Raw genomic sequence first — 27,677 nt, forward strand, 5'->3', positions numbered from 1 at the left:
ATGAATGGATTGGTACTCATAATTTAGATAATTTTAAACTGTTTAACTGTTCTCTGGAAAAGCGTCAGGAACTCTTAGTGAATACGTACTTATAAAAAAAAACTGTTTGGTCAAAGTTTTTTTTTCTTCAACCAGGGCGAGGTTGTAACGCCCCTATATAATCTGACTAGAATTGTAATACTAGTGTAACTTATAAAAATACTTCTTGTAACAAAATTGTAGTTGACAACCCTGTAGAAACATCATGTTCGCGGGCGCGCGTAAAGAATTCTGGGTACTCTGCAAGAAGATGGAAACGTAATGGGTGATAGTAATTTCACTTGTCAACCCATTTTCGATATATCTTGGTTAATAGTACTCATCTGAGTCTCTAAAGTTGGTTTAACTCACATTGTGGTATGTAGAACATTTCCTCCTAGTTAGTCCGTGCAATCAGCATAAATTGAAGCAATATTTAAATGGTGTTGGGAAGTAGGCCTCCGCTTCAGTCTACCACGTGAGTCGGCATTGTGTGAAAACTTCTCACGTTCCGTACAGTGGCTTCGTAGAAGCATCTCTTCACAGCTGGTGTGCTATTTGTGGATCGAATTTGTCATGATGTCAGTAGTCGCACACAATTTTAGTTTGCAGCATAAATTAAGCATCAACATGTACAGCTAAGCTCTTGTTAGCGGGCCCCCCAACCCATCCACGTCATCAATGAAGTAACACAATGTTGAGTATCCTATCTACTGCATTATTAACCTACTTCAATTCTGTTCTCTACTATGGAAGTCCATGGATCTTATTGTCAACCCATCAAGGATAGACTAACTTTTGTGAGTGTGTTTCAGGAAGCAGTCAACGCAACATGTCGAGTGATCCGTCGGTATTGATATGTTCTTATCATATCATTATGAAAACCTTGAACTTATCTCACAGCCGCTTAAGCTCATGTAACCTTATAATCAATCTGAACAATTACATTCATTTACTGCGTGTAAAAGTGAAGATGAAGCAATACGTCATTTAAGTGAGATAGGCTCTCGCACCTTGGATGTATATAGTTCCATGCCATTGAGTTTACTTGTACACGTCTTCTCCGGCGTTTCTTCAATGTGTTGGTTAAAGTAGCCAGTCTTAATTTTGTTGTGATGACCCAATGTTTGTACTTTCCACATATTTTACTCATGCGTATCAGCTTAAATCAGTGTACAGTTACCATAGCATCGGGATTGCCCAGTACCATTCAGGACGTGGATGCTCCACCGGTTCCTCCCTGCCCGGGGAAGGTCCTTTGCAATGAGAACGTCTTCCTACAATCAGACTCCAGCTCTGGATAGTCAAGAGGATCAACTTAGTGATAGAGAATCATCAATTGGCCAAAAATCTGTATATTATGTGTGTGAGTGATGCAGTAATTCGTGTGTCTCGTATAATTAGTATTCTCTCCTAAAGTGTCGCTCATTTGTATAGTAAGTGTATCTGAGAAAATAATAGCGACATAGATTTATCCAATGCCTGCAATTAGGGTAAGTACCCCACAGGATAAGCGCCTGCCCTCGCAGCGGGCCAGTAATTCTGCTTCGCACAGAATTTATTATCATTTCCAGTGATTTATTTTCACAATGTGTACGCATTGCATCTTTTTGTGGATTTGCAAGTACATTATTTAAATGTTGGTCTGCAGGTAATCATTTGCAATTGTTAGAAGTCTTTAATTGCGTTATAAGCATCTCATGAGTAAGATGAAGTGCATGATTAATAACTGTCTTTCGAGATCATTATTGCTAAGCCACGAGCATGCCTCCACCATTTAAAGTTTGCTTGGCCACTTAGCACGAGTTGGTTAAGAGTGTTGTCCTCTTTGGTTATCATGGTTGTGTTACAGCTGATTCAACTCTCTGCAGAAGTCATATTGTTCTTGCTCTAGTTCTTTTTTCTTAATCTTCGCCTGAAGGTATCCTCGCCGCATTTGTGGTCCACGATAGATTGGTCACATGGGTCAATTATTATGGTATGTCACAATGTTAATTATCATGGCTCGTCACAAGGTCTTTATAGCCATGTTTGTCAACTTGTCCACCTCCTGTCCACCTTAGAGAATCCTACCCAGCCAGGATCGTTTGTCGTTTTGGCGACGTTTACTGCGAGTAGCATTAATATGACATGATGTTTCTTTTAAAAAGGGTCCATTCGTCATTTTATATTAAGTCAGTCATGTATGATGTTCATTTATACTAATGTCTTTTCCAATGCTATGTCCACCCGACTAGTAGTGGTTCTTAAAGTTAAATTGCTCGAGCTATTTTGTTTTAAGTATGTACTAAAGCCATGGTGAATTTATTAACATAATGTTCTATTATTTTTTGGTGTGTGTATCTTTTGTGTATTTGTTTACCCATGTAGTATGTTTGATTTTTTTTATTATTTTATGCAGTATAAGTCTGTTTAGAACCACATCATTCCATTTACACGTGCATAATACGTATTGAATAATTTTGCTTGTGAAAATTACTTAGTCAAATAAATATTACAACCCATATAATCCCAATTTTTATATTTAGATAAACCAAACCTTACAGGTGTATCTTTGGTTGTTGAGTTTTCTTTGGTTTATTATCAGGTAAGGAAATCATGACACAAGGAAAGGGCTGTTCTCTGGGCACTCGTAGGAGTGTACAGGTGGCAGTCTCGCATAGGTTGGATTCGTATATCGTTGTAATCTTGTTTTTTTTTAATTTCTGATTCTCAGGATTTCTTGCTGCAGGTTTATCCTGTATTTGTTGTTGTGTGTTATGTTTTATTTTATTCCTGTGTTCCCAGCAGTTCACAGGTGGCGACCCCTTTTGTATAAATATTAACTCGGTGTTCCGGCACTGAGCGTCAAGCTTAGCCGTAGCCTTCCAGGGATTAGGGCCCTCTGGGGCGCTACAACGATATATGCGGCGAGTAGAAAACTTTAAGACTGTTTTTCTCCGTTATTTTTGGTCATTGCGCTCTCCCAGTTTGTAATATTAACTGTTTAAATGTGCACTACCACCTCGCAAAAAATGGCCCCGAAGTTCACTTACCAAAGTTTGCCTTCTCCTTGTAAGTTAAGGAAATTAAGAATAAGTCTTAGACCAATAAATTAACTGACAATGGTATTAATAGTGTTATTCACGAGATGAGAACTAAAGTTTTGTCGCCTCGTTTTGTAAATTTTGGGAGAATTCCTGTCTCATCTTAATTCTCAAAGAATTGTTTCTTGTCTTATCTTGGTTGTGAGAAAGTTTTCCTCACCTCGTTTTGTAAATTTATTTACAAAGTTTATGCATTGATTTTTGTTTATTTAATCCGGAAGTTATCGAAACCCTTCCGCGTCACGGGAGGCTCCACGAAGGATGTTTTAAAATAACATTTTAACCATATTTATTATTGAAGTATAGTGTGCAGTGACGTGCGTATCTTTAATGTTGATCAATGTTCGTACATTCACTTTACAAATTTATAGTTTTTATACTATGTTTATGCAACACTAAAACAAATTCTTGAGATGTAAGACTTGGGTGAATCAAGAAATTCTTCGTCTCTTCTCGAATTTAAAACTAGACTTCTCGTCTCGACTCTCATCTTTGTTTCGTGACATGAAATTTGGGCAACCTAGACATTTAACATATTTTAGGATGGATCATGGCAAAATATGAAGTTTTTTTTACATACTGTAGTAAATTACGTGAGTTTCACTCCTTTATAGAGATTTAGTGTTTTTGCTCAAACAAAAAAAAGAAAAAAATTTAAGTTACGAATTATACCTCTTGCTGACTCATTCATCCTCAATGAGACTTGGTTTCAATATTTTAAACTCCTATAGTCATCTACAAAAGCATTGTAGTAATTTAAGGTGGTTGATCAGTAAGTTCAAGAAACGTTCCTCATTTGTTCTCACATTGTAAAGTCAAGAATACGACCCTTCTGAACTATTTTGGCGAATCATATTAGTGACGAAAACTGTTAACTCAAAAACTTCATTTTCATAAAATGTTACATTTTCCTTTCAACAGTTAACAAGCAGCACGTATAAAATATGCAACATTAACGGGAATTCAGTTAATTTTAATTGAAACTGAATAACCATTTTTAGAACCATTCATGCGACTTTTACAAAGTTCTCGAATGTAATGTTAAAATCGACTGAGTTTGATAGTGACGAGATAGTCATAGTGATGTAATGTTTTTTTTTTTTGAACGATGTCTTTCTAAGAAGTAAATGAAGCACTCGTTCGAATAACGCTGTAGGACACTTTCAGTGAAACCGAGAGAAATGAATTATATATATAATGATTTCGTATATATCAGTAAACCATTCAGAGTTAACGAGCGTACTTATGCCGTACCTTGCACACTGGAAGAATAAGTCTTTAAGCATATCTCAGTCATCTTCTGTAGACCTGATTCCACTCAGTGCATTCCAAAATGTGCCATTCAGCGTTATTCGAGAGAATGCTTCAATTATCACTAGAAACTGAACGCCTATTCTAAATCTACGACTTCTTGAATTAGATACATCTCATTTAATATTTTTAAAAATCTATGAGGAAGTTGCAACAATGTTATTTCATTTATTACATGTCTGCTCTCCGAGTCTTATTGTTGAAATATTGCTAGCTCAACATTAATAAAGTTTATTAAAAGATCGTTGATTGACTACGTATTAACTTAAAACATATTGCTTGGTTACTTACTCTCTGAATATTCTTAAAGGGCCATATTTATTCAGGATAAGGCTTGTCATTCATTAATGCATCATTATTTGAAATATTTGATTAATCCATTAAAATACTCATTTTCGAAACGCATTCGATAAGACTAATGAAAAGTGAAAGGAATTTGCTGCTTCTATGTGTTTGATGTAATTCATTTGTTATATACAGTATTGATAATTTATGTTGCGGTTTCGATTGTGGAGTGTATCACACCTGTGTAATAGTAAGTTGTCAAAGCAAATCTTGGATATATATGAAAATTTATGGATTTTTTATGAGTTCAAACTGTACCATTCTACTCTTTTTACAGGGGAAAATTTACCACATTTGGAAATTTTTGGTTTGTGAAATTTCGAATATTTGACACCACATCGTTAGAGAGCAAACACGTGGCAGTCTAGCATAATAATTTTCAGGTGGTGGTATTGACATGTCGCCAGAACACTACGGCACGAGGCGGAAGATAATTTTCTGGGAGCTGACTTGAGTTCACATTACATTGACCCAGAACAACTGAAAATATCAGGGGAGCTGGAAGTTGGCCCACTAGCCGCCCCTTAATTACTGGCTTGTTGTAGTATCAGATTACAGAAGCTGATTCCTGTTAAGTGGCCGTACCATTGCCGTGAAATGCACGTCCAAACGAGCTCAATTTTCTCTTGGCTGTCTTTGGAACGAATTGATCAATTCTTCGATTTCAGTATTTAACGGGAATAACGTTTCATTGTACTCCATCAACTAGTTCCGAAATTACAGACAAAAGAAAAGTGTGTGCTGTTAATATACTTATTTGCTTGATCATTTATAATTCTACTTGGTGACTTGGTGTTTGACAGCAATATAATGGCCTAGGTAAATATTAGACACGTGAGTACCAATTTATCTCTGCCCAAATTCAGGAAAAACTCGATGAAATTTATCTAAAAGAAACAAAACACTTAAACAGCCGAGAATGAGTAAGATACCATTTTATTAAGTATATACTTAAGCATTTCGTGGATGGAGTTTGATGCACATATTTCTACTTGACTTATTTCTAATATCTAAGCAATAATTGAGATAGAACTTAGCATCGGTTTGTTGCAAGTGCGACTGGCTCGACAATCACAGATAACCTTGACAATTGTCTACAACTGGGACTGAGAGTTTGTAATGTTTCCACACATCTCCTCGCTACCCTTAAACGTTGTTCCTGCTTGTGTGATACGTTGCAATTGAATAATTTAATTTCTCACATTCCTTGCATGTTTCCACATATGATCTCAGATGGTAATGTGAGTTTGGGTGTGAAACCTCACAAATATATATATATATATATATATATATATATATATATATATATATATATATATATATATATATATATATATATATATTTACTTTAATTTTTGGTGAAAGATTATTTTTAAAGCACGGATCTAAATTCGTCGTCTGAGATTCAATACTACGTATCTCTAATTTTGGCGAATTTGAGTTTTTGATACAATTAGAATCAGTATAGGATGGCGCACAATTTGGTTAAGTAGTACACCTATAGTATATCACAAAAAATGGCTCTGTTATTCCCTCAAAGTGATACCGTGTATAATTAGGCTAAAGCTATTTTAAATAGTTTTGCCCTCGTGTAAAATTGGTGAAATGTTACTTACACGGTATTAAATTTCAGACTACGATATTCTGTTTTATGTACACAGGTAAGGAATGAAATTCATAATTGGAAAACAGGGATAGAGAAAGAAAACTACAATATTGCAAATATTTAATCGGAAAAATATTTATTGCCAATGTTCACCGTACAGAAATCATGTTCATTTTATCAGTTTCGACAAAGAATTTAACTTTAAAAACAACGAACAAAGATATGACACGAACAAATGATGATTATATACATTGTCAGTTAAATTTGAAATAGACTCCTCTCAGTGTTTTATTTTAACTTTTTTTTTACTTATTCGCTCCTGATTAAAATAAAAGCTGTTATTGCACCTCCATCTGGTAAATAAATAAATTACAATTATCTTCATTGATTCTTGATCAATTCACTAATATATACCTGTGGCTAAATGATCATAAAATTCATAAGATATTATAAATATTATTTACAAGAAACAAGATTAAACACCGATCCAGCCACATGGGATCATAGGAGGTTTTAATTTACGAAAAGCTGAACGAAGTTTCTTGCTTTTATTTTTCTGTAATTTACAGGTATCTAGTTTCTCTGTAAAGATTGATTCGAATAACATGTGACTGCAACTGGAACTTAAACCTGACTACTGCGGAGGAGAAAGAAGAACAATTTCCATTTAGCTATAAAATATTTGAAGATAAATATTGTTTATTTTATTCTTTTTCCTTCAATCAAAACCTTTTTCTCCTATTCAAATCTTTGGTGATTGCAGCAGAGATAAACTGATAATTAACAATATCCATGATGAATATACCAGAGAAGTGTGACAGAAATAAGCAAAAATGTAAGTACAATTTTGAAAAATTGAAACCAAGGAACCTGCGCTGCTGTTATTGCTCACGCTAGATACAATTAGGAAGTAGTTAAAAATATAATATATGTCCAAATAAAGCTTAATGTGATTGCTAGTAATTGAATTAATAAGACATGCATTGCTTGAAGTAAGTTGCATGATGAAATAAAACCATGATAGAAAGTTTCTGTAGTCATCAAATTAAATAATTCAGATAATAGGTTTTATCATAAAACCTAAAAGTAAAATACTATAGGTTTAATTACAATCTCCGACAATAAACTATAGATTTTAATATTATAGAGAAGAAACTATGTTAGATAATATATGATACACGGCATGATAGATGGATAATCGGGAGAAGAACAAGATTATAATTCATTAAAAAAAGGACGGAAATTCCTACATTGATATAAAGAGTTGGAAGCCTAATATGTGAAAGTATGCTACTAACTTTTCGCTAATTAAGAAATCATTTACTTCTAATTATAAGAAACGAAGCAACATCATAATCTTCCACATTAATTCGGGTAGATTTGTTCACCTATTGCTAGCAAGTATCTATATATTCATTTTAGTGTTCATGTTATTTTTGAATTTGATGACGCATCCAATAGATCCTTATTTTGTCGTTCAAATATGATTTTTTTTATTTAAAGATATAAATTAATAAACTCCTATTGATAGTGAAAATAGGAATGTTGATGTGTTTAATAATGTTGAAACTTTTTAAAGAATGATTGTAAGCTATTCTTAAATATAATCACATATTTATATGTTTCGAACTCCGTTCAGATTTCTTGAAATTCCTCCTAAACCCATATCGGCGGAAACCTGTTTCTTGTGTCTAACATGATTTAGTTGTATTTTTCCTAAAATAACAATATCCGTTCATTGTCCTTTTTAGACTAGTTTCACAACAATGTATTCTTACATAATTATTCATAGGCATTTTAATAGCAGAAATCCTCACGTAATAATCGTGGAAATAACAATCATTAGTAACGTAAGTTTTAAGAAATAAATTATGAGCGTGTATTAATAGTGAAACAGAAAGTAGACCATGTTAGTTTTCTCTATAATTATAGAGTTTGTGTTGAGAAACTATGTTTATTTCTTTGAACTTGGCAGCTCAAGATCACCGATATACTCCTCACTACGCACTACTCTTCTTTACTTTCTCTGCTTGCTCATTTACTGCAAATTGCGAGCCTAGACATTTAACTGTAGTCTAGTGTTGCGAGTCCAAGCCACAATATGATTGGTAGAGCGTGAATTGGGTGATAGTAAGTATGACCTTGAGCCGCAAACTTCAAAGTAAATAACTATAGCACATTTTGATCAAATTGACAGGAAGAGACAAAACAAACCATTCTTCATCTGAAAATTGATGATTACATTAAGAAGAAGTAAGACGGGTGTCATACATAGACATCTCATCTTCCCGTGGAAACATAAATGTAGTTCAGTGAATTCGGAAAATTTCAAGATGGCTGTCGTGTTAGAGACGTGACCAAATATGTTTCTGCTTTGCATATGCAAAGAAGTGTAGCGTAAGTTTACTATTGGTTTTAAATAGGTATTTACCTTGAGTTTATTACTTATGGATTACATACTTGGTATTACTGGAACATCTGGAATACGTGTCTTGTTCTTTGTGAACCTAAAGGTACAACTAATTTAAAATCTGTTATTCAATATTAAGTATAATATATTCTATTTATTGTCTGTAAGAGAGTGAAAAGTGAACCGTTCTGATATCGAATTTAATCCTCTGTCATAGCGATTTCTTAACAAATACGTAAATCTAATTTTCAATACATATTTTGGTCATTTATTTTGTTATAAATATAATAAAACCTGAGTAATTTCAGTTATCAGTTGTTGCTTTTCTTAGTTTCAGCAGAAATGTCATTAACGTTCAAAGTCACACTATTATTCGTTATAATTAGAATTTATGTAAAACGGAACGAAACATCACATTCGGAATTTTCATATTTGAACGTATTGGTTAGTTAGCAATTGCAATATAACATACGATTATCGTCTATGTAATACAAAATAATTTAACGACATTTCGGAGAAAGAAATTTCTTCTATGACAAAATATAAGATAACCAAGTCAAAGTTTATATTTGTTGTCAACATACAATTCTTTGGCATTACTTTTCTCATCTTCTACCACAACACTTTCAATAAATAATTACCTGCAGAAAGCCATGACACTCAATCTTAAATGACTTTAAAATATGGCTTGTTTAAAGAAATAAAATTGAAATCATGCTCATTAAAATTAATTTGTTTTAATTACCGTCATAACATATTATTTAAAAATTAAACATTTAATATAAACCTTTTTGTATCAAAGGTCGGTATCTACATTTTCCATCATACACACTATGGAATACCTTTTCACATTTCAGTATCATTATTTAGAAATTCAGATGAGTACTTTTCTCTTAATGATTTCAATAATGATAATTAAATTGTAACGTTAGAATACCTTATACCTTTTAATTGTACATTTTAACACGATTTGATCATTAAAGTTTAATTAAAATAACTTAAAAGGAATAGCACATTCATAAAGTATGAAAGAATGAGAGTAATTTCTTCTAAAACCACGAAGTAGCATGTCATCACGTTTAAGTATTAATGTAAGTCTGTTGAGATGTTTAATTCTGTTGAAAATATTGTACAACACTGTTTTGAGGAGATTTGTTTTTAAGAGAAATGTTGAGGAAAATATCTTCTGACATCAGGAGTTGAATGTGTTGGGGTTAAAATTTTACACGTTTAACGCTTTTTTTTAAAAAAAAATACAGTAAAACGATTTCCGTAAGAATGTATTTAATCATATGTGAGTTGAACGAAATATGAAGAAATACAATGAATTTTCGAAAATGATAATTCTTTGAGAAGCAAATTACTAAACAGAAAGACATGTGAAGCTTAATTTCATTTATGAATCAAAATGTAAATTAAAATTGTTTTATCTGTTCAACTTACCGTTAAATGTACACACAATATAATTTGTAGTATGGGATAATATGGTACAATGTAAGAATCATAAGAGTAACTTCGACTATTTTTACATGAAGAACTTATTTATTAAATTATATTCTTTACTGTAGTGAGTTGATTCTTCAGGTGAAAGTACTAATAAGCGTTGACCTAAGTCTAAAACTCTTATAACTAAGGACAATAAATTCGAGATAGGTTAGAATGGATAGATTTTCAGCTGGATTACAATTTTTTCATCAAAACTACTTAGAAAGAAACCAATAAACTTCAGTCATTAAATATTTTCATAAGTATACAACAATAAATAACTAGAATAATCAATAGATCTTTCTGATTGGAGCAAGTTGTCTTCTAACTATAGTGAGATAAAGGGATATTAACATTTTAGAACTTACAGGACTTGGTAGGTCAGTCATCATTACACTTGTGATGAATATATTCAAGTGTATTCCTAAACGAGTGTTTATAATACCTTTATAGTTATTTACTTAAACATTATGTGTACCTCTCAGTGTGTATGTATTTGTGTCTATGATTGAAATTTATTGTTTCTTTGTTTCATGTCCATCATTATGCAATATTAAAACAGCAAAGTGTTTCTATTACTTTCAATATACGCACATTAGTCTGAAAGTTATTTAGGACAATTACAAAATCAAAAATGTTGGTCACTTAGCAAAAATTAAGTTTTGTTGAGAAATATTTTGTGATTTGTTTTTCCTTTCTAAATTCTAAAAGTGTTATTACTTTTTTTTTTTGGATAACTCTTGTAAATAAATAATTGTTGTTCTAAGAAGAATATGTATATATATACGCTCTTGAAAGAAGGAGAGTTGAATTTTGATCTATAATCAGGCATATCAATTGAATATAATTAAAAAAAGGTTACTTTTTAATTGGTCAGATAAGTTTATAAATAAAAAAGTACATTGTTTTTAAATTATGCATTTCATAATTGTAATTGTGGTTCTGCACGCGCGTACTTCAGAGTAATCAAGCATTTTTAATGTCTTACATAAGCATTATAAGTAGTTTCTGGCTACTGTCTCGTAAGCATTTCCCTTTAACTTTGAGTTTGCTTCGTTCAAATTACTAGCATTAGACAAAGTCAACGCTAAAAAGTACTTTGGGTCAAAAGCGAAATAAACGTTATGTTATATATTATATCCACGATGATTTAATATGTGGTGTGTGTGGCAACTTAAGTTAAAAATATCCTACCATAGCCAAATGGAGAGAGTACTAGCTAGTAATCGCTTATTTTAGATAGCTGTTATAAACAAATGCGAATACAATGTAGTGTCAACTTGAAATAAAATAATATGTCTCGTCTATTTAAGCGTTACCGCATCATTGATATCGGACTGCATGTACTGTTCGTTTATTTAAACTATTATTTAATATTTGACGATATTTGTTGTCTGTTTTTTTGATACACAATAATAAATATATTGTTTTTATTTACTTTATTCAAAATAACTATAATCATAAAAATACTTTTATCAGGTTCAAATTAAAACCAGGCTAGAAAAAACGAATTATAACATTTTTTATGTTAACGATTTTTTTTAAAATGTGTAATATACATGATTTGTTTATCTTCATTTCCTTTTTCCGCTAGTCATCATCCGTTCTTTTAGCTTGTTGATTGCACCTCCTTCGCCTCTCTGAGCTATGTAGTCCGGAAGTTCGATGCCCACTGGAAAGAAAGAAAAAGAAAGAAACATATAAATATACTCGTATGCATTTGAAACACGCGATGGAAATAGGAAACAAGCAAAACAATAATTATTATTATCATCAGAGAGCGACAAAAACTAAACAGTGATTCCCTTGATGACGACATCGACAAGAAGCTTCAAGAGTTGATAGAACTAATTTTCCTTTTGAAGGAGAAGAAAACAATGAAACAGACATTAACACTAGAAATGCCACACAATTTAGTATAGAATAAAACAGTTTGCCATGATGACTTTGAAAGGTTACAAAACTTAATCAGTTAGTGAAAGATGCTGATTTGATTTTCTTGGAAGAATTTAATCAAATTCAAGAAGCTACGTAAGTGTTTTGATACATTATATTTTTTTAAAAAATGATCTATCAGTATCAAAAGAGAAAGCAAAGTTATTAACGGCGTTAAAATGAAGAAACTTTTATAGAAAGCGAATGAAGAATTTAGATTCGAATTAGTATGTCTACAGGAAGAAAGAAAGAAAGAAAGAAGTGACCTAATGAGAATGACACGTAAAACATATCAAAATTACGAAGGAACATTGTAACGAAAATAAGAGAAAATGAAAGTTCATTTCGATTGTAAGTCATAAACTATTTTCAAACTTGTTCACTCATAATTTCTAGTAACACTATTTTAAACACAAATAATGATAATGGTAATAGTTTTTTTGTATTATTTTTCAATCAGAATGCAAAAGTATCCAAGCTGTGTATAAACTAAATGAACTATCTGGATAGTAAGTTAATAACTTCTTAATGATGAGTAGTATTAATAAAAGCGATTACCAAAATGCAATAAGAATTAAAACCAAATACAGAAACAGATCTTGCTATTCAGATAGTTTTGCCTTGCATAATAAAAGTATGTTTTAAAATTTTACAAAAATTGTTTCTTTATACATAATATAACTTAGTACTTAAAACAAAGTGCACATTCCTACTTTAAAAAGTACAGTATATGTATAGGAAGATACACTAAAACTTCAAAAACTTGAGAAAGATTCTATCTTGAATGTTGAGATTTAGTTTTGTTTTAACTTGAATATATAAATTCTATGTGACTTTTCTACGAAGAAAAGTATTTTTTGTAGCTTATATGGTATAGAGGTGATCAGATATATATATATATATATATATATATATATATATATATATATATATATATATATATATATATATATATATATATATATATATATATATATATATATATATATATCAAGTACGCAGGCAAATATTTAGGAATTATCCAACAACATTTGTCATATGATAAATTATAGTTACACAAAGCTAAATTTATATTAAGAAATACGATAATTTCAGGGGCACGATTATCTCAAGTATTAATAATGCGATAAGAAATAAATTAGAATATATACAGGGGATTGACAAAAAATCTAAAACACTTCATACAGAACATGTAAGTTTGGCCCTCCACTGTACAATACGTGTTGCAGTTGCCGATTTTTTTTTGTTTTCAATGTGTTATGTGGACCTTCCTCTTCCACCAGCAGTAACCAGTTCACCTGTGAGTGTCGTGGTGTGGTAAAGTGAGCAACCTGACAGATTTCCAAATAGGCATGACCGTTGGTACCCGTCTGGTTGGAGCTTCAGTTTCAACAGTGGCGAAAATTGTGGAGGTATCGAAAGGCATTGTGTCTAATGTCACGAGGGATACACAATTCATGGGCAAACGACGTCTGCAAAGCACAACAGTAGTCGAAAGACAACCCTGTCAGATAGGGACCGGAGGGCATTAAAACGGATTGTAGCGGCTAAAAAGAAGACCACTGCAATGAAAATTACGTCTGAACTCAATTCTGGCTTACAAAACACGGTTTCATCTAAAACACTGCAACGGGAACTTCATAAAATGAAAATTCATGGCAGGGCCGCTATCGCCAACCCCCTGGTCACAGCAGTAAATGCGAAGAGGCGTATCCAGTGGTGCAAGGACTACAAGGCGTGGACTCATGAGCAGTGGAAACACGTAATGTGGTCCGATGAATCGACCTTCACCTTGTTTCCAACAACCGGTCATGTTTACGTATGGAGAACACCGTCGCAGGCCTATGATACAGACTTTCTGCTCCCAACTGTAAAGCATGGGGGTGGTTTTGTTACAGTATAGGCAGTGATATAGTGGTTTTCTGCAGGTCCCATCATAGCCCTGCATGGAATGATGAATGCTAGGGCATATGAGGCCGTTTTGGGGGACCAGGTTCTACCCATGGCCCAAATATTGTTCCCTGATGGTGATGGCATCTACCAAGATGATTTGGCACCCTGTCACACTGCAGAAACGGTGAAATCATGGTTTGAGGAGCATGACCAGGAGCTATCACACCTCCTCTGGGTCCCACCATCACCATATCTGAACATCATTGAGCCGTTGTGGTCTGAGTTAGAAAGGCGTGTTCGGTCTCATTACCCTCCATCAGCATCCCTTAAGGAACTAGAGCATGTTTTGGAGGAACTATGGACAAATCTCCACACACTACGATTCAGGAGCTGTATACGTCCATTCCACGTCGGATCCAAGCTGTTTTGAACGCAAAGGAGGTCCCACAGGTATGATTTTCACGACTAGGTATGGTTCGACTAGGTATGATTTTCACACTTTTGCAAACGTTTTTTATTTATTTTTTTGTCCATCCCCTGTAAGTATTTCATAACTGTCCATAGTCCATACTAAAATCTTCGAAATATCAAATACAAGGTACTCATTTTTTAGGTATTTTTATTTCTAAAAACAAAAGAAAATACATGTATTATAGAATACAGACAATTATTAAACGAAATCCACTTTTGAATACTATCAAAATCAATAATAAGGTATGTGTTGAGGTTAGGAATTGGTTTCTGCAAAGTAAGTGCTATGTAAAATCGATAGGAGCAGGCTTAAGAAATGAATATTATATCTATGTCTATAATCTGTGGTTTTGTTGATTTTCGGTTTTTGCTCGTGTATTTAATAGAACAAGTTAGATAAAATATAAATTTTGTGTTCGAATTGTGGATTATTCTTTTATATATATAGATTTATACAACAGTTCTGACTGTGCACATAGAAGTGTGATCATAAATAACTATATAACCTCTCGTTATGTAAAATATTATTAACCAGCATTATTAGCCTCAACATTATTTTAGCTAACATTATTTTGGCGCAGTTTTTGATCAAACTTACGATCTCAAGTTTTGTGTTTGAACTTTCGGATATAGTATACGTAAGACCGTCTGAGTTCCAGAAGAAGCTGGACGCTCATACTTTTAGGGATTATTCATTGAGTATCTGCGAACTTAGAAAGGGGGTAACAAACCCACTTTCATTTACTTATCCACTGATACGAAAATAAAAAAAGAACGTACCTATTTGCCCTTGTACTTTATATGCTATAGCGCATTACATTATATGCAACAAGGATTTTGGTCTGCATCATGATATAAAAATTAAAAAATATTTAACATTTTTCGAATCGAAATCAACAAAATTTATTCTAGAAAGTAAAAATAGAATGTTAAGCACATATAATGAAGACAACGCAGTGATTTAATTTGGTAACGTATAAATATATAATATGAAGTATCCTCGCGCACGGAAGACAGGGGGTTCTCATGTATACTATTACCGAACTTTCTATTCCAGAATAATGGCCAATCTTTCAATGCTTTAATCCTTTGACCCTGGAAGATCTTGTTTAGAGCAATTTGATTTGTTACGTATTGCAGCAGATATAAAGGCCGAGAAAAAAGTACATATTTCGTTAGCTGTAGTGGGTACATGAAATTTTAAAATACTGGGTTATTCAAAAAGAAGAAGCAGATTTAAGATATTTATTTCTAATGAACAAAAATAGAGACACATACGATACATCACTGACACATCGTATCACTGTATCGTAGAGGAAATTTAAAGATTTAAATCCTTACCAATTAGGGTAGGGACATGCCGAAGATACATCGCGATCGAGGTTGAGGTTTAAGTCACGGTCGCTACCTCGATGTCTAGGTCGCGATGGATGAAGGGAGCACATAGCGAGGAGGTCGCACCCTCGCTGTTAAGTTCTCAGTTTGTGGAGAAACATTGCTGTAACGCATATGAAATTATTCCGTCAATGCGTAAAAATCACTGCAAAACCACATTTTGAAATTGAAAGGACAAACAGTTTATAAATAGGGATGGACGCGAGACGAGATATGAGAATGCCAAAGTCTCGTCTCTTGTTTCGCAAAAATATTTGAAAAGTGAAATGAAATATTTGTTTTACGTCCCACATTATACCGGTTAGGCTAAAGGAGACGTGATGATTAGTAATGAATGAAATGGTGGAATGAAGAAAGTGGAAGGAAACGGGAGAACCCCGAGAAAATCCACGACCACGGTGTTTTCCCACCACAAAGTCCACACGGCGCGAGCTGGGATCGAACCTGGGACCCCAAGCACCGGAGGCGAACGCTCTACCACTGAGCCACCGAGCCCCCTGCCCCCTGAGTCTCATCTCTTGTTCATCTCTATCAATGTTCTAAATCAAAGATTTTTACCTTTTATTTAATTTTCTGTGAAGGAATGCCCTCTTTCAGCACTCAGGCGAGAAATCGTTTCCCAGTAAAATTTAATAAATAAATAAATAAATCAGGTATATCTTCAGGTTTCGAGGTGGAGGGAATATTAACTGCAGCAAATGAAGTTTCGGCGCTGAAATTCCATTATTCGACGTTTCCTCCCTATGGATACGTGCCAGCCTTTACAGGTATTTCTTTAGCTGATATCAGAAACGAATTTAGAAGAAACTTTTTATTTATCTCGGAATTAGGGTATGTGTGTAGTTTTTAAGCATAGATATGATTAATAGTTGCTTCTTTTTTTCTTTAAAAATTCTACAATTTACGGACTTCAGCCCGAAAGCGTCCTCCCTGTGGCCGCCACTTCCTTATATAATAATAAGCTATAGTATAATTCTGAAATAAATAACTTATCTGAGCCACAGCGATGCTTTCGCTGAGCATCGATGTAAACACAAACTCAGTTGTTCATCATCGCGACCAATAATTCACCCTCGCGGTCGACCTCTAGGTCGCGATGTAGCGTACATCTTCGGCATGAGCTTACTCATTTGAATACATGGGTTTGTGCCAGTATCGAGGGTGTGACCACGACTTAAACCTCGACCTTGATCGCGAGGTATCTTCGGCATGTCCCTACCCTTAGTTTCATTCAATGCCTAAAGCGGCTCTGTTGTTTGTTTACGTTAAAATGGCGACTCCCCAAGAGAAGTTGTTTCGTGTGCTGCAGTATACAAAGAGTGAATTCACTGTTGCAGTGCAGCGTGTATTTCTTGCAAGTTCAATATAGATCCGCCTCATCATGAAAGGGTTTACAATGCAAAGGGAAAAGCACTGGTCGTCCTCGCATGTCAGATGAAAATGTTGAGCGTATCCGAACTGCCTTTGAACGTAACCCTAGGAAATCCACATTTAGAAGAAGTAGAGAACTTTGAATTCCGCAACCTACGGTGTGGCATGTACTTAAAAAACGTCTGCATCTGAAGCCGTATGAGTTCCAGTTACTCCACGTGATCACGGAAAGAGGTTAGAATTTTGCACTGCAATTTTGCAAGATTTGTGAGAGGACAGTTTTTCTGAAAGTCTATTTACTTTCGACGAGTCAATATTTCATATCGTGCCACAGTCATCGAACATGAAAAATACTCTTCAAAACTGAATGTGTTTTCTTAGGGGCCGCGGTGGCTTAGTGGTAGAGCGTTCATCTCTGGTGCTTGGGGCCCCGGGTTCGATCCCAGCCCCCGCCAAGTGAACTTTGTGGTGGACAAACACCGTGTGCGTGGGTTTCATCGGGGTTCTCTCGTTTCCTCCCACTTTCTTCATTCCACCATTTCATTCATTACTCATCATCACCGTCTCCTTTAGCCTCACCGGCATAACCGTGGGACGTAAAACTGAAAGATTTCATTTTCATTTTGAATGTGTTTTGCGCCCATTCCCGTCAACAAAGTTGATGCCCTTTTCTTTTCTTTTTTTCTTTTCTCTTTCTTTTTTTTTTACAGAGAAAATTGTAATTGAAATTACATATCTGGGCATGCTTCAAGAGTGGTTGTTTCAACAAATTGGTCAAGATCGGCGTTATTTTATGTTCATGCAAGATAGCGCTCCATTTCACTTCCACCACGAGGTACGGCAGTATCTGAACGACACAATTCAGAACGATGGACTGGAAGAAGTGGGTAACATGATCTTGTTCACCTTAAATGGTCTCCAAGACTACAGATCTTACTCCTTGCGATTTTTACTGGTGTGAATATATATATATATATATATATATATATATATATATATATATATATATATATATATATATATATATATATGAACTGCATGTATGTACCACCTATGCCTGCTACTCTTTAAAATATGCGACATCGAATTGTTACAGCAATAAGTTCAATAACCAGAGACCACTTAATTCATGTGGGGCAAGAAATAGACTACCGATTCAACGTTTGCCGCATAACAAATGGTGCGGTGCTTATGTTGAACACATAAAATAAAACTTTGAACTTTCCCATATCCAGCAAGATACCGTAAGTGTCTCCATATATTATCATCAAATAGAAATAAATATTTTAGATATGCTCCTTCTTTTCGAATAACCCTGTATTAAAGAACATTATTGTGCTAAAACATCCAAAAGATAACATTGTTTAAGCTCTAAAAGACAATATATTGATACAGTTTGGTAAAGCAACTAAATGATAGCAGGACAGTACAAATTTACTAAAATGATAGAACAGATTGGACAATCATTTTTACAGTACTTAGTTGCTTTAAAGAAACAAGTCGCGTTTTGTAATTACATCATTTTTACAGAACAACTGTTGAGAGATTAAATTGTACTGGGAATACGTAGTAATGCAGTTAGAAGGTAAATGCTTTCTACAAAGGATCTATCATTACAAAACGCAATAGATTTGGTCAAAGGTACGGAGAAAACAGAGCATACTATGAAATTGTTTCAGCAACCGTCTACTGAAACACTGTACACCGGTATTAAACCTAAAGCAACCATGATATTTTTTAAAAATAAATAAATCTACTTCCAGGAATTTGCTTAACAGTTGACAAAAATGTCAAATGTGTGGTTTGCAACTTTAAAAACATGTAAAGGGTGTAGTTTGCAACTTTCAGTGTAAATGTCCAGCTAAAGATCAATATTGCTTTAGATAAGAGAGAGATTAGTTTTCATGTCTAAAATTATTGTCGCATGTCTATAAATATGTTGTTGTAGGAATATAATTTGATAATGAATTCGCCCGGTATTTCTTACAATATTATGTGAATAATTGGCAAAGACATGTATGTGGGAAATTTCATGTCAAAAGAGCAGTAAATAAGAACAATAAAACAAAAATGAAACTTCTTTGTCCATTTAGCAACATTTTGATTTACTCATTCTAATTTTCGTATTTATAATTCTTTTCCTATGAAATTTACCATAAATATACATTTCCCGATCATAATCATATTATCAGTATTAAAAGTACCCTGCAAAATCATTATCAAATTATATTCTTACAAGAAAACAGTTATAGATATGCGACAATCATTTCGGACGAGTGTACCTTGAAAAAGAAGCGGTACAGCGTATTGAATATGAGTCGATAACTAAAATTGAAGATTTGGAGGTTTATAAAGCGAATGTTAAGAAAAGCCAAATTGAAGAACTATTTGCTTTAAATGAGCAGTTTCAAGAACAATTACTGACGAGCGGAGTGGAAGAATTGAAATTGAAGAAGGTGACCGAGAATTGTGGGTTTGCGGAAGAAGAAGAAAAAGACTGAGTGGGAGGTTTGTACGTGAGTTATTTTGGAGAGGATTTTATAAAAGTTGATTTTCTTTCATAAAAGTTTATTTTTAAAATCACTTGAGGGATTATTGGTTCACAAGCTTTATGGAGAAGCTTACATAGATAAAAGAAAACTAAATACATGGAAGTGCATCGTGACCGTAATACGGCAAATTATGGATGCGTTAAAATATTAAATAATGCTTTTGATAAAGTGGATACTTTCAAATATTTAGGATCAATATTAACAGACAAAAATCATATTCATGAAGAAATTAAATGTCGTCTAAAAGAAGGGAATTCGTGTTAATATTCGGTTCAAAATCTTTTGTCGCCAATTCTGTCGAGGAATTTGAAGCTTAAAATATACAAAACGATAATCATATGTGTTGTTCTGTATGGTTGCGAAACAATGTCGCTTGCTCTGAGGGAAGAACATAGACTGAAAGTATTTGAAAACAAGATCCTGAGACGAATATTCGGACCCAAGAGGAACGGGAATGGGGGAAACTTCATAACGAGGAACTACATAATTTATATGGTTTACCCAACATTGTTAGGGTCGTCAAGTCTAGGAGGCTTTGGTGGGCAGGTCATGTAGCTAGAATGGAAGCAAGTAGAAACGCTTTCAAAGTCTTAACTGGAAGACCAATCGGAAAACGACCATTAGGAAGACCTAGGTGCAGATGGGAGGACAATATTAAGATGGATCTCGCAGAGATTGGAATACAAAGTAGAAACTGGATCCAGTTGGCTAAGGATAGAAGTCAGTGGAGAGGTTTTGTGAACGCGGCATTGAAGCTCCGGGTTCCATAGGCCATAGAGTTAGTTAGTTAGTAATATAGATAAAAGTGAGCTGTAGGAATTTCTATACGCGAAATATTATTATATTTAGATAAGTACGTAAATAAATTGCTTGAAAGGAAATAGCTAAAAACTGAACCAGACAAACAGATATAGATTCTCGTCTTATTGACTTGGCGCTGAAAAGAAGTTTATATCCGAATATAGGAAACAAATAACAACGAATATAGGAAACTGCCTCCTCGGTAAGTAAGAATAGTAAGTTACTTCCTATGGCTCGAGATTCCCGTGTTCGACTTGCACGGAAGTTCATATATACCCTAATTCGTGGATCTCATGTTGTAGAACTCCCTCGTGCCAATATGGTTTGCGTGCGTGCCTTTGCCGCTGGTTAAGCAGTAGGTCTACGTCTCATATAGCCTGGGTGCTTAAAGGGATAATAAACTCTAATCTAACCAACAAATAAAAACTCACGTTAAACTGTAGGCGCATGTTTCATATGAACTTAGTGCTGAAAAGACACGTTAAACATTCAGCTAATTGACAAGCCATGCGTTGCTTGACGTCAAATGTAATGTTTGTGCTAAAAGAAATGTCACATTCTAATCAATGACCTGTATTGTATGTTTATACAGGCTGGAGTAAAAGTAGGTTCGCACTTAATTGCAATGTATCCATTACAAACGCAATACACAAAACAGCAACACTAAGAAGCACACAAGCCAAACGACGGCACAGATATCATATCTTTTTAGTTTTGTAGGTGTTCAAAGTATCCACCATCAACACTGGCACATGTTTGGTCTCTGCCAGCTACATTATGACGCACGGTAATACATAAACTAAGGTTGGTGTTGATTTTTTTTTTTTTTTTTGCGGGCATCTGTAGTGAACCCAAAGGAGTTCGTAGAGGGTGAGTACTTTAGTTCGGAATACATACGATTCCAGAAAAAAGAAGGCTATGGATGTGATATATGAGGAGTATAGAGGACATTCAATGCTACAACAGTGCCCATTTCATCTCCCTTAGGACGTTGCATCTAGGAAATCATACGTAGGACGTGCGTAATGAGGTAGTGGTACATCGTTTTGCTCGAAAACACCTTTTCAAAATGTGACACATGAGGAGGTTGTTACCATTGAGTGGTTTTTACAGAAACAGTCTAAGAACAACCAGATTAGTATTACAAAATAACCCATACCAAACTGATTGAGCGCAATTCTGAGTGTTAGATGAAGATTTTGTTATACTAATAAATACAGCTTTTGGCTGTTAGCATTACTGACAATTTTTAAAAAGGTTTAACCAATCAAACTATCTCATTAAGAAATTGTGCATTTACTCGTACATAAATCTCACGCACGCTCTTACAACTATAGACGACAATTTGGATCACTATACTTTAAGTGATGCAGAAGTCTGAGAATACTTCAAGTTCATTATTCTCTCATGAAATGACTCAGAGACCTTTGGGCAATGTCCAACTCAGTCGACAACCCCTTATATCAAATATCAACAAAAGTTAACCATATTCGAATCTCATTCTTCACGTTGGTAACATTTCTTGGATGTCCAGATATCAGGGCAATATTCACTGAATTTGTTTCTTCCAATGTGTCTCTTATATGATAAATGGACTAAAGTAAAGACGAATCAGTTTGAATTTTTTTCTCCAGTTCTACCAATTTTCTATTAATTCTTTAGGATACACTTTCTGTTCTCGTCTCTCAGTTTGCCCGGTATAAGGAATCACAATAAAGTAAAACACAAACACTGTCAAAATACTCTTATACTCCCCTGCATAACTTTGGTACTAAAAAGAACGGTAAAATTCAAAATAGTCAATAAATAAACTTTAAATCTATGTCTCATGCAGTCAAGGTATGAAAGGTAAACTTACAAATATAGAAACACAAATTGAAGGTTGAAATATTACATAGCATATACATGACATGTCAAACATATTGTATAGTCTAGGTGTTGAAAAGCATGTTACGTCAGACAAACAACAATCCGCATAGGCAAAGAACGTTAAGCTAATTTCTGTACTAATAGGGACTTTAATTTAAAAAATATTGCATTATTCAACTTCAACCATATTTTATGGTCCCATACTTTGGTATCATTCAATACCAATAATCGCATATGAATTGCATTTCTCAGCACGCGCAAATTGCATTTATTTATTTTGCATAATGCAGTATATTATTTATTTCTACTTTTAAAAAATGTTTTTTCTTCTATACAGCAACGAATCATATATTCATAATTCCCCCAAAATGGCGCGAAGTGTGAGTCAGGCATAAAAGTTGAAATTTAATGATTGGAGAGCTTCGATGGTTAAAACTTACTAATTTACTCTTTCAAAGCTTAAACTTCACACATGCAATGAATTCGATACAAATAAACAATTAATATACAAACCACTGAAAGGCGGTAAAATAAGGAATTGTAATCACTAAACAGACTTACAATAACGTTTCCTGGGTACGGGTTGTTGTACGTGCTGTTGAAACTGCTGAGTTCTGGCGAGCTGAGAGGGAAGGATTTGCCATGGCGTTCTCCAGTCGACGTCCGCGTGGATGAGTCTTCCAGGCGCTGGACGATAACGTTGCTCAGGTAAATATGAGACCACCAATGGAGCCAGGAAAATCACTATCAGCATCGGAGATTCCTTCATTCTTAAAAAAAAAAAGCGAAAAACATTCACGTTACTTTCTTCAATGTACTGGTATTCCTTTTATGAATGGCTTATTGCACTAACAGGCAAACAGCTAATTGATTTTATAATTTACGGACCTTAATGAACAGTTTTGTTATGTTCGAAATATTTTTACCACAGATTTACATCTGCAACTATTCACGAACGCGCCACCAATCGCTTAGGTAGTCAAAATCGAAACTAAATAATCCAAACCTAACACTGAGAAACATCCTATCGTGAAATACATTAAACTTTTATTCGTAACTAAAGCTCTTTCTTCACTTATTCTATTTGATCTCACGGCTAATAGACCTCACCCCGTTGCTGCTACATTGAATCGACTAAATCGAATCTGATCATTTGATTCCGTTTAATAGGGTGACCAGACGTACTGATTTTCGCAGTACAGTACTGTTTCTTAAAGAGTTGTCTTGTGTGTTGCGAAGATACCTAGAAAACCGAGAAGTGTCCTTGTTTTTTAAAATGTTCTGCAAAATCCCTGAGTGTTTATATTTTTTTCAACTTGTAGTGAGTATTTTGAGTAGTAGTCCATAACTTTTGCAATCATTAACATTTAGAATTGGATGAGACTTAACTCAATAGTTTAATGGGAATGTCCAAAGCAGCTTGGAATACATTAATGAATTGTCAGAAAAAGAAACAGACTATTCCTACCTGTTTGATGAGACTACAAATGTAAAGAAATATAAGAAATGTTACTTCTTTAAAAAAAAATAAAGAATGGAACACTGCTCAAATGAGAATAGATTTAAAATTGAGTGAATTATTCAAGCATTTTGAAATTTCCAAGTATGTGATATTGTGAAGTTTAGATGTGCTTCCTTGCCGCAAATGCTCTAACTGAGTGAGTATTTTCTATAATGAATAATTTGTGAACTGATGAGAAATTTCAGTTGAAAACTGAAACTCTTAAACACTTAATAATAACCAAATGTAACTATGCATTATCCGTAGTAAATTCCATGACATGATTTTTCCAGTTACTGGATCCTGTATATTCAAATGAAAAATATGTCACCAAGCACTGTCCTGATGTTTAGTTGGCAAATAAATGTCACGTATTAATGAAAATAATTTGTTAACATTTTTGGAAAAAGTTTGCAAAGTAATGAATAAATAACCGTTAAAATGATCTGCATTTTTTAAGTTTCATTAAAATGTTATGCTTCTACTAGGGTGACCAAGTTCTGACAAACGAAAAGAAACACACAAATATAATAGTATATGATAGTTTACTGCGTTGGCAATACACATATTCCTATTTCATTTAGCCTTAACCTCAAGTTAATCATTCATTTTTGTTAAAAAAAAAGAAGAAGAAGAACTCAACAATAGTATTGAACGAATTTAACATAACTCCAAATATTTCCTGAATGACAAATACAAGATTGATGAAACAATTTAAAACAATTTATGGAGTAACATGAATGAGATACTTTAATGAAAAACTTAAGTATATTGGAGCATAAAATTTTAATGAAACTTAAAAAATGCAGATCATCTTAACGGTTATTTATTCATTACTTTGCAAACTTTTTCCAAAAATGTTAACAAATTAATTTCATTAATACGTGACATTTATTTGCCAACTAAACATCAGGACAGTGCTTGGTGACATATTTTTCATTTGAATATACAGCATCCAGTAACTGGAAAATCATGTGATGGAATTTACTACGGATAATGCATAGTTACATTTGCTTATTATTAAGTGTTTAAGAATTTCAGTTTTCAACTGAGATTTCTTATCAGTCCACAAATTATTCATTATAGAAAATATCCACTCAGTTAGAGCATTTGCGCCAGGGAAGTACATCTAAACTCCACAATATCATCTACTTGGAAATAGAAGTGAGTTTTCTTCAAAATGCTTGAATAATCCACTCAATCTTCAGTCTATTCTCATTTGAGCAGTGTTCCATTCTTTACTTTTTTTAAGAAGTAGCATTTCTTGCATTTCTTTGCATTCGTAGTCTCATCAAACAAGCAGGAATAGTCTATTTCTTTTTCTGACAATTCATTAATGTATTTCAAGCTGGTCTGGACATTCCCATTAAATTATTGAGTTAAGTCTCATCCAATTCAAAATGTTAATGTGTGCGAAAGTTATGGACAACTGCTTAACATACTCATTACAAGTTGAATAAAATAGAAACACTCAGGACATTTTGCAGAATATTAAAAAAAAAAAAAAAAAAAAGAAGGACATTTCTCGGTTTTCTAGGTATCTTCGCAACACGCAGGACAGCTCCTTAAGAAACAGTACTGTACTGCGAAAATCTGTACGTCTGGTCACCATAGCTTCAACATACTTAAGTTTTTTTTAATTAAATATCTCATTCATGTTACTCCGTAAATTGTTTTAAATGGTTTCATCAATCTTGTATTTGTCATTCATGAAAATATTTGGAGTTATGTTAAATTTGTTCAATACTATTGTTGAATTCTTCTTCTCCTTCTACTTTTTTAAACAAAAATGAATGATTAACTTGAGGTTAAGGTTAAATGAAATAGGAATATGTGTATTGCAGTAAACTATCATATACTATTATATTTGTGTCCTTCTTTTCGTTTGTCAGAACTTGGTCACCCTACGTTTAATTATTTTTAACGAAAATAGAATGCTGCTTGTTGATTTGCTCTCCTCTTATCAATTCGATACGGTCTGGCAATTTAAAGGATGTTTAAGAAGATTGCAGCAATATGCCGGGTAAGAGCAGAAGTACACTGGTGTGCAAAACTTAAGGATGATTTATATACCAGAGATGGCGTGAGGTCAATGAAAACTTGACCCACCGTGAAACACTCTGACCTGCCATCCACCATTAGTTACTCTGACCCACTGTGACCCATCAAAACCCACCGTCATCAACTCTGACCCATAATCCACACCCACCTATCCACTGACTAAAGAGTTTACACTTGTAATAAAACAAGGCTGTAAAATTATCACTAATCAAAGTTTGATTTCTACGGTCAATCGCTTTTAGCTTCTAAATTGAACGACTCGTGAGATACTAAATTTTTCGCAAAAGTTCGAACCCCCACTTCCCCCTTAGGATATATATTATAATGAAAGCTATATGATAACATCCTAGTTGGGATTAAGGCCTAATTATATACTAAAAGTTATTTCATTTAACTTTACAATTTAGGCATGATGATCACGGACACATAGTTACATTCAATTTTTCTATGATAATTCATATATTATAGGTGATTCAAAAATATATTGTATCCAGTAGCTAGCTCCTCTAGAAAATCCCCACAGGTTATGTCTCGAAAGTCGAGTAGTAAGTCCTCTTGTTATTATTACAATTCCAATTTTCAATGTTTAAAAGTGTCTGAAGTTCTTTTTTCACTTCGATATACACATCTCAGGTAAATAAATAGGAACACATGAAAAAGGAAGAAAATTGATGGCCGTCAAAGTAAAACGTAGGCAAATTCACCAGTGTTCATGATAGACTGTCTATAATGCACTGAGCAGGGTGGGTCGATGGGTCAGAGTGGGTCACGGTGGGTGGTGGGTCGCAGTGTGTCTCGTCCTGCCAAGTCACGACCCACTGACCTACTCAAAAATCTTGACCCACGGACTCATCTATCTCTGTTATATACATAAAGTAACATAAAATATTCCGTATTCGGTGGAAATTATGGAAAACCCGGCCGAATGTTACCATTGGTATCCTACAGGTACACACGGAGCAAGACGTTGCATAGCGTAACGTCAGTGTTACCGTAGCGCCGAATAGATCTGCTCCTCCAACGTGAAAGAGTTAAATGAAAGATAAGAGACAGTATCAGTCCGAGAGCTGTTAAGGTGCATTATGGTGGTGTTACTCATAGCAACATGGCCCTAAGACAAAATTTGGATAACTTCACACTAGGAAGAATCATCGGAAACTGAAATGACGAAGTGTAACGAGTGTGGCTTAGGAGTTTGATATTGCCTACACCATTGTTCCAGATACATGGGGAGTGTTCCGAACAACACGCAATGCTGTGCGAAGGAGAGTGCTTACCTCTGGTGCGGGGGTCCCTGGTTCGATGCCCGGGAAAGTAAGCTTGTGGTGGACAACATCGAGTCCGCGAGTTTGCTCGGGGTACTCCCGTTTCCTCTCAATTTCTCATTTCACCAATTCTTCCGTAATTATTCACTTGCTTTAATCATCGTCTCCCTTAGCTTAAAAAGCATAACTCTGGGATGCTAAACTAAAAGATTAATTTTGAGATAAATAACATTTCTAAAGAACTTAAACTTTTATCTTCAAATTAAGGAAAGAAAATTCACATAATAATGTAGGGCTACTAA

The 27,677-nt window shown here is 34.1% G+C and overlaps 1 protein-coding gene across 1 annotated transcript in view; it reads right to left on the reverse strand.

The window, feature by feature from the left end:
• Window positions 1–6,494: 6,494 nt before the first annotated feature.
• LOC145681084 (uncharacterized) overlaps window positions 6,495–27,677 on the reverse strand; it is a 133,973-nt gene continuing 112,790 nt past the window's right edge. The window contains exons 2-3 of the mRNA XM_081752456.1: window positions 23,110–23,318; window positions 6,495–11,933 (exon numbers count right to left, since the gene is read on the reverse strand). Coding sequence (XP_081608582.1) covers window positions 11,836–11,933; window positions 23,110–23,317 — 306 coding nt within the window. The 5' untranslated portion in view covers window position 23,318 and the 3' untranslated portion in view covers window positions 6,495–11,835. The remainder of the gene's footprint in view (window positions 11,934–23,109; window positions 23,319–27,677) is intronic.

The sequence above is a fragment of the Thermobia domestica genome, chromosome 3, assembly GCF_964235325.1.
Source record: "Thermobia domestica chromosome 3, izTheDome1.hap1.1, whole genome shotgun sequence".
NCBI lineage: Eukaryota > Metazoa > Arthropoda > Insecta > Zygentoma > Lepismatidae > Thermobia > Thermobia domestica.